The sequence below is a fragment of the Pyrgilauda ruficollis genome, unplaced genomic scaffold (assembly GCF_017590135.1).
Source record: "Pyrgilauda ruficollis isolate IOZ18807 unplaced genomic scaffold, ASM1759013v1 scaffold41, whole genome shotgun sequence".
NCBI classification, from domain to species: domain Eukaryota; kingdom Metazoa; phylum Chordata; class Aves; order Passeriformes; family Passeridae; genus Pyrgilauda; species Pyrgilauda ruficollis.
This window is the reverse complement of record NW_024525601.1, coordinates 6,754,919-6,763,366: the sequence shown is the minus strand read 5'-3', so window position 1 is coordinate 6,763,366 and position 8,448 is coordinate 6,754,919. Positions and strand designations below refer to the sequence as shown.

General features: G+C 51.3%; 1 protein-coding gene across 5 annotated transcripts in view; it reads left to right on the top strand.

Annotated features, from left to right (window-relative positions):
* ADCYAP1 (adenylate cyclase activating polypeptide 1) overlaps positions 1-5,399 on the top strand; it is an 8,073-nt gene extending 2,674 nt beyond the window's left edge. Inside the window, exons 2-7 of one of the 5 annotated variants that reach the window (XM_041477770.1) lie at positions 58-165; positions 2,071-2,205; positions 2,696-2,791; positions 3,684-3,821; positions 4,375-4,490; positions 4,868-5,399. In XM_041477770.1, the coding sequence (XP_041333704.1) occupies positions 65-165; positions 2,071-2,205; positions 2,696-2,791; positions 3,684-3,821; positions 4,375-4,447 (543 nt within the window). In that variant the 5' untranslated portion in view covers positions 58-64 and the 3' untranslated portion in view covers positions 4,448-4,490; positions 4,868-5,399. Of the gene's footprint in view, positions 1-46; positions 166-2,070; positions 2,206-2,695; positions 2,792-3,683; positions 3,953-4,374 lie in introns of those variants that run through there. The other 4 variants (XM_041477769.1, XM_041477771.1, XM_041477768.1 and 1 more) reach the window with 4 other exon arrangements.
* The last annotated feature ends 3,049 nt before the right edge of the window (positions 5,400-8,448 follow it).

Genomic DNA, 8,448 nt, shown 5'->3' with positions numbered 1-8,448 from the left:
CCCCTTTTTTTTTTTTTCTTATTTTTTTTACAGCAGTTTCCTTTCCCTCCCGCACAGAGTGGCAATGTGTAGCAAAGCGATCTTAGCACTCCTGGTCTATGGCATAATAATGCACTGCAGCGTCTACTGCTCACCTGCAGCCGGACTTCAGTACCCGGCGCTCAGGTAGGTCCGTCAGCTGTCCGGGAGCTCCGTCGGGAACACTTCAGCCCCCCTCAGCCCCAGCTTAGCTAAGGGCAGCGGAATCTTACCGGGGAGGAAAATGAGAGGGGATGTGGAGTAGAGTTACCACTCGGGCTGTGTGCCCACCCCCTCCACCGGCAGCCGCGCTGGCATCCCCCAGGTCCGCTCCTCGGGACCCCGGTACTGTAACCCACGGCCTCTTGTCCCCGGTGCAGTCCCCGAGAGTGGGGGGACCTGTTCTGCTGCGTGTCGGCGGGAGCGGGCCGAGGTCCCGGCTGCATGTCGACGGGGCCCAAAAGCTCCTCTTCCATCTGGCGCCTATCCTGCGGGGCGCTTGGCAGCCTCTGGTTGCCCGCAGCTCGCCCAGGGTAAGCGCCGAGCATCGCCTGTCCGGCCAGGGAGAGCGGGGACGGGAGCGCCGTTGTCTGCAAGCATGTGGGAGCTGTCATGGTTCGTGTAGCGGTACTGGAGGTGGTGGGGATTCAGTGTCTTCTTCCCCTGTTTACCTGTCTGTGTACGACAGCCCTTCTCAAGAGGGAAAGGGGCTGGCACAAGGTTGTTTGGTTTTCTGTGTTCGGAGTTGTCTTGCTGGGCTCCAGCGCAGGCTGGAGAAGCCTGTGCGGTCCCTTTTCCAGCTGGGAGCCGTGGGCGTTTGAATTCCTCTGTGTTTGGGGCAGGAGTGGAGGACACCCAGAGGCACCAGCACAAGGAAGTTTCCCGCGCTGGTCTGTGGCTAGGGGCTCAGGCCACCTGGTCCGGGACGGCCGATGGCAGTCTGTTCTCACCCTGCTTGTCGCCTGCTCGGGCGACCGGTGCTGCTTGGCTTAGGGGGAGTTTTGGGCTCGGTGCTGTCGGCCTGCTCCACCGGCGCTTGGCTCTGTTCCGGGGTGCCCTGCGGGGGTCACTGCCGTGCGGTGACCGGAGATGAAGGGGCGGGGGGATGCCGGGACCGCAAGGTTGTCCGAGGTGGGTGTCCTTTCTGGGGCTCCGAGGTGTCCTTGCAGTAACCGGGGGCCCGTCGGAGCTGGCTCGGAGCAGCCCCCGTCATCTTCCTGGGCAGTGCGGCCAGGGGACAGCGGGCTCGGTGGCCTGAGGGGCCATTAGCCGGCAGCAAGCCGGCTTTCTTCATTCAAGAGCCTGAATTAGCAGGAGTGAAACACTTTAGCGGCATCTATTATTAATACCTCCGCTAAAGCTCACAGACAAAAATAGCTGCCTGTAACGTGCAATGACCTACATCGTACTGCAGAGAGGGAGGCAGAGAGCGGGGGCTGGGGGGGCTGGGACACGCACAAAACTGGCGAGATCTCAAAGGGCAGAGGCACCATTCAACGAAAAACAACAGGCGAAGCCCCTCCGTGCCGGCGGGCGCTGCGGGGAGGAACGGGGCGCGGTCCCCGGCCGTGGGGCTGCCGCTCACCGCCCCGTCTCGGCTGCGGAGGCTGCTCGGCTCCAGCCCAGCCCAGCCCAGCCCAGCCCAGCCCCTGGCACACAAACGCGTGTGTGCGCGGCAGGCTGCGCGCCTGGGCGTGCGCTCCGCTCGGGAAGCAGCAGCCGCGGCGCTGGCAGAGAGGGGATGTTTCTCGGGCCGGGGCGTGGGCCGCGAAGGGCGGGGGGAGGGGGGGCATGTTTGGGGGGTTTCTTGGAGCACGTCTGACGGCGGGTGTGTTCCCTCCTCCGCGGTCCTGCCCCGCAGAGGAGAGGGCGGGGATGGGGAGCGGGCGGGTGCAGGGAGGGGATGGGGAAGTCGGACGGGACTGCCGGGGCTCCCGGGTCGGCTCCGCCGAGGGGTGGCCACCGAGGCAGCCGGAAGCCGGCAGCGGGGAGTGGAGCGGAGCGCCCCGCGGAGCCCGGCTGACTCCTTTTCCTTGCTGCTCTCGTTGCCAGGCTGGAGGATGAAGTCTACGACGAGGACGGGAACACCCTGCAGGACTTCGCCTACGACCAAGAGCCCCTCGGTATAGCGAATCCGTCCTCCATGATCGGCGAGATGTACACCTTGTATTACCCACCGGAAAAGAGGTGACTGCAACTCGCGGGGTGTCAGGCGTGAATTTGAACTAGGGAGAAAAACGGGTCTGGCAGAACCGATTGGGGGAAAAATAGTAATGACACCTAACAAGCAAAGAGCAACAACATCAAAATAAAAATCCCGAACCCAAGCAAACGACAATACCGGCCAGGTCCCGGTGCCCAGTGTAAAGCTCAGAAGAAATGGAAAAGCCGCCTTACCTCCAGCAGCGCGGGGGAGGGAGCGGGGGAGCCGCCCGCGCCGAGGAGGGCTAGCGATGATCCCGCAAACGGAGCAGAAATGCCCGGCCGGCGCGGAACCGAGCGAGCGCGGCGGGGAGGGATCTGGGTGGGGACGAGGGGTCCCGGGGGACGCGGGGAGATGCCGCCCTCCTCTCGCTGGCGGAGAGGGATGGTCGCCGCTACCGCCCGGGCTCCCGCAACCCGCCGCAGCCGGCTCCCGGGCCTCGCCGCTCACCCGCGGGCTCTTCCCTCTGCCCAGGCACGCCGATGGGATCTTCAACAAAGCCTACAGGAAACTCCTGGGCCAGTTATCTGCCAGGAAATATCTGCACTCACTGATGGCCAAGCGGGTCGGGTAAGGCTCTCTGCTTGTTCTTTTCCGCGGTGGGCGTTGGTGCTGCTGGGGCGGAGGCGCTGGAAGGGCCGCGGCTTGGGGGGAACAAAGCTGCCCCGGCCGGGGTCGGGAATGCGGGGAATGAGTCTGGTGGAGTCCGGCTCCCCAAGCACCGGCTGACCCTGGCCGCTCCCGGCGCAGCGTGAGCCTGGTTGTCAGCGCGGGTGTTCGCGGATTTTTGTTTGGGTTACTACTCTCGGGTATAGGGATATTTATGTGCGTATATATATATAGATATACACACACATGCATGTGTATCTATCTATCTATCTATCTATCTATCTATCTATCTATCTATCTATCTCTATCTCTATCTATGTCTATGTCTATATCAATCTATCTAGCTATATGTCTCTATAAATTTTTTAAATCAACCGATTTAAAATTAGCAAGTTGGGCAGCCCTTACGGTTTGCTGGGGGGAGCAGCTTATCGAGAGCGATGATCGAGGGCTCAGCTGCAGCAGTGGAGGCTCGCTTGAAGCCCTGCGCACCCCCAGCCGCCGGGCGGGGCTCCCCGGGGCTCCCCGCCGCCGGCGGGGAAGGGCGAGCCCGGTGCCACCCGCTGCCCTTCGGCAGAAGGTAACACGTTAATGAAGCCCCAGGGAGAGCAGCTTTCGCGGCCGTAATGAATAATTCATGGCGGGACGATATTGTCTCTCCCGCCGCCGCCCCTTGCGCGCACAGCGTCGGGTTTCGGCGCGGCCTTTGTCTCCCCGCGCATCTTCCGCGCAACGTGTTGCGCCGGGGGCAGCGGCCGGCGCGGGGCTGCGCAGGGCAGGGGGCGGTGCGGAGGGGCGCGGAGAGGGGCGGAGCGGCCCCGCCTGATGCAGCTGTGCTTCTCGGTGCTTGCAGCGGTGCCAGCGGCGGCCTGGGGGACGATGCGGAACCGCTGACCAAGCGGCACATAGACGGCATCTTCACGGACAGCTACAGCCGCTACCGGAAACAAATGGCTGTCAAGAAATACTTAGCAGCCGTCCTGGGGAAAAGGTATAAACAAAGAGTTAAAAACAAAGGACGCCGAGTAGCGTATTTGTAGCGATGTGAGTAACCAGTCACTCCTGTGTATACAAAGTCCTAAGAGAGAGAGAGAGAGAGAGAGAGAGAGAGAGAGAGAGAGAGATAAACCCAACAACAACAACAACAAAATCTAAACAAAAACAAAAGTCATTTCCAAACTGACTGAACAATCACCGCTCCTGTGTTATCTAAACATGTATTTATGTATGAAGTAAAGCCATTAAATGAATATTTTGATAATAATATTGTTTTTCTTTTGTACAAAAAGCACTAGAGAAACGCACAGATCTACTTTGTGGACCAATCGTTAAGTTATATATAATATATAAATATATATATATAAATACTACTAAGAATAGTAAAGAACAATTCTTCATGAAAAGTCTGCACAAGAACAAGAATTCGCCTGAGCTGTTTATGTTTTTATATAAAATAAATAGAAAAAAAGAGACAATCATTGTTTTGAATATTACTCCTATTTTTGTAACAGAAATTAAAAGGATAGTATTTTTATCCGAGACAGGGTCGAAGACATTAATTTTCACCATTTGCTACTGTACATAGAGAAGGATGACCTGCTCCCAGGGGGATTATGAGGAAATTGATTTGGGAGAATTGGCGAAGCAGATTCTTCCCCTGGTGAGTCTCAAGGCAGGCTCCTTTGCCACTAGCCTCTCTGAAGGGGCAGCGTCCCCTTTCTTCTAGATTTCGATTATTTTTTTTTCTCTCCTGCTTTCTTTGATTCCAGTTGTATCTCTATTAGTGTATCCTCAAACAATGAGCTTAGAGGATACTTATCTTGTGAAAACAACAGCTCGATCCAAATTGTGCATCTCTGTTGCCTATTGGAGGGAGAAATAGTTAAAAAACCCAAAACTAAAAATAATAATAACAAAAAAAATTAAAAACAAAACCAAAAATAGCCAAACTCAAAACCCCAACCCCAAAATCCCGAACCAGCAGCAAGGGTAGTAAGTACTAAGCCCCGTGTACTGCTCTTCTGGCTGTCTGGGCAGAGTTGCAGAACAAAGCCAAAGCAGAGACAGGACCCGTTTGGAAAGAGTGGGGAAGTGAGCGGGGGCGGCCCCCGGCGCGCCCCGGGGCCGGAGCCTGTACCGGAGCCGGTGCCGCAAGGGTCGAGGTAAGACGAGGCGATCCCACCTCCGATCCGCTACCCAACTGCCCCGGGCAGCTCGGTACTGGACCTGGATGCAAAGTACAGTGTGTTACTCTCCAGTGCTGTCCATGCTTCTCATCATGTGTAATAATGAGCAGGGTTCTCGCCTTTGCATTTTTCGGTCGGAGTTGCTCTTTTCTTTGATTGCTTTTTCTTGTAGGACCTCCCGCCTCTCATCCTCTCTTCGAACTTTTCCGAGCTCTGTTTAACCCACCTGAGTCACCTTTTTGGGTTATGCTCTTTTTGGGAAAAAAAAAAAAAAAAAAGATTGTGAACGCTCTCTCACTCCTTTGTTCTGTTTTATGCAAGCTCTTATTGTACAAGTTTAGGAACCCCTGTTGTAGCTACCACTAAAGAATTATGCACTACTACGAAAGTTTTTGTTCCTTGTTTATTGAGTTTGGAGGTAAAATGTATTTTTCTACATTCTGGCTTATTGCTTAGTAAAATTTATTTCATAAAACAAACTTTTGTCATAAAAGAATGTGTAGTGTTCACCTGTGGTCCGGTTTCTAACGAGATAAACCATTTTCACCTCATCTCTCTATGTACGGACTCCTATCTTACCGTCTGCCCGGGGGCTGGTCCGGTCCTCCGCCCGGGCCGGGAGCGAAGGAGGACACGTAGGTACCCGCTTCCTTCCAGCTCACCACACAAACCTTACAGGAGTCTTTCCAAAGACAAAACGAGCCCCGCATCCAAGACGTCGGAAAGCAACCCCCCAACCCCTCCCAACAAACCCTCGCGGGTAAAACCTTCCTTCCCCGGCCGGGAGGAGCGGAGCGGGCCGGGCAGAGCCCGTCGGGGCGGGCAGGCGCTGCCGGGCCCGCCCGCGCTGCCCCGGCCGCTCCCGCCGGGCGCTCCCGGGGCGCAGGGACGCGGGGCGCAGTGTGCAGCTTTCGTGCCTTCTCTTCACCTTGTAAATCGCCACGAGTTCACGGATGGCATTTAGTGGCCCTACGATGCTGCAACACATCGGCTTGCGTTTTAGTCGTCCTTCTGTTCTTTGGCCATGGGCAGAGTGCGCTGTGTTTGTGTCGGCTGTGGTATAATGACATAGGGCTCTCTTGACGTTTTGTTTATGACCTTATCAGTTAGAGTTCAGTGGCTAGTCGCAAGCATTATGAAGTGATCACCTAGGTTATTATCCTTTGTACGATTTCTTTTTTTTTTTTTTTTTTTTTTTTCCAGAAACGCCAACAGCCTTACCAAAATTTGAGCAGATTTGAGATACAGTCATAGTAGGTAGATGTTAGTCTTGGAGAACTTATTTTGTGTGCAAATGAATATAAAAAGAACTTAAACAAAGTATTATTACACACATGATATCTATAACTAGGACTTTGATAACTGTTATATAAAGTGTGTAAAGTTTGTATTAATAAATTTTTGTAAACAATGCAATTTCGTCTAATGTTTGGGGGAGAGAAATCTAGAATCTAACAGTGAAAGCTGCATTTCATTTAATTTGTTTTTTAATTAGTTCATTATTAAGCATAATTCTTCTACAGTGTTTTATGCTTGGGATATCTTATTTCATTAAGTTTCCACATCTTGTCACCTCTACTCTGTTCGAGCAAACTAAACAGAACTGCTGGAGTAAAGAGCCTAGTCCCACACACATCAGCTCAAAACACTCTCTAAAATATGCAAACCAAACTAGTCTGCGCCTATGGTCCATTCCTCTAACACTTCCTGTGCTTAGAAGCCGTTTATTTCAAGCGGAATTGGTATGTTTGATGAGATCTTCTCCTAATCCGCTTTTAATGAACATTCTGTATGCGATAATGTGCTTCCAAGTGTCACCCGGCTTGGGCAACTGCAGCATCTTTCTTAGGATTAAAGATGTACTAGCCGTCCTAAAAAAATTACACTGCAACACGACAAAGAATTCCTTGAGTTTTTCAGGGTAATAGGTGGCTACAGCCAAAAAGCACAGGGTAGTTTGTTGGCACAAAGTGGAGGTCAGAACTCAGACCTTCACTTTAGCTTGGCAATAGCTGCTTCTGTTAATTATTTTTATTGTATCTCCAGGACTTTACTCAAGTATGTTGAAAAGTAACAGCAATTTAGTTTAAACTAAACTCTATTTCCTTCTAAGACTGTACAATTCAAAAACAGAGCACAGGAATTTAAATGACAATTTCCTAGCAATTTATTTTTCAAAACACCAAGTCCAGGATTTGAGACAGACTAGTCGTATCCTCTTTGCCATGAATTCACCTTCCAAACAGTATTTTATTGACAAACTGAAAAAAACCAGAGAGAACTTAGCTGATGATGTCAGTGGTACATGTGAGGAGTTACTGCAGTGAGATAAAAGTGTTGATTAAACACAGACCAGGTCAGAGAAGAATGCCAACCCCCCATGCCCCCCAGAACATACCTGTTGAGGGGAGGGGAAGATTTGAGTGATTTCCCTGACTTACAGCATAACAAAATCCAGCCACAGTTTCCCAAAACCAGCATGGAGCAAACACCTGCTCTTAACCTTATTCAGGGCTCACACATATAACTACACTACATTTTCTGCCCATCAAAACTGAAAATGTGATTAAGACAACCAAGCTGGGCGCCTTCTTCATATTGGTAGCTAAAGGATGAAACTTAGGATTGGTCCACCTGAAAAGTAAGGTCTTCATCAAGTCCTGGTATTTGTTGAAGGTGTGCAAAAGATGGAAATTCTGCTGTAAATCACATAAAGATAGTCCTAGCCTCACGCTACTGAAGTTCCTCTTTACCAAATCAAATACAATTTCATGGAAAAGCTCATCTCAGTTCCCAGTGAATTAAAGTGATATCTTAAATGTTACTCTTGGAAAATATACAGTACTGAGTCTTACAGTATGAGTTTTGTGGGGATTACCAGAGTTCTGTATGCTGCCATACAGATAGGAGCAGAAATGGATAAAACTGGCTGAGGAAACAAGAATGACTAGGCAAGACATGGTTTTGGAGCCTCATATTGTAAAAACTTTGACTGATGTTCAGTCAAAGTGGTAAAATCCAGTTAGGCGGTAAAGAAGGCTGCTGTAGATTCCACCTCTTGGAAATGTGGTACAACACCACATCGGTCACATAGGTCATCAAAATCAGAAAAGCCAATTTCTTTAGAGCCCTGTTGTGAACTCAGATACAGCAAGTATCTGCTTTTCACAAGATTTGATTGTGAGGGTGCTGATCTCCTCTCCATGTGCCTACAGAACATTTGGTCTTCTTCAAAACATAAAGTTTGTCTATTGTCTGTATGTTTTCAGCTAGAGTTAAGGAAAATAGGAAAGCAGGAGGAAATTTTATCTTTTGAGGGCTTGCTACTTCATACTTTGAAGCTTTTTGATACTTCATACCTTTGCAGCTTACTTTTCAGTTATAGGATAAATAATTTAATCTTCAGGAAAAACCTTCAGGGAAAGCTCATCC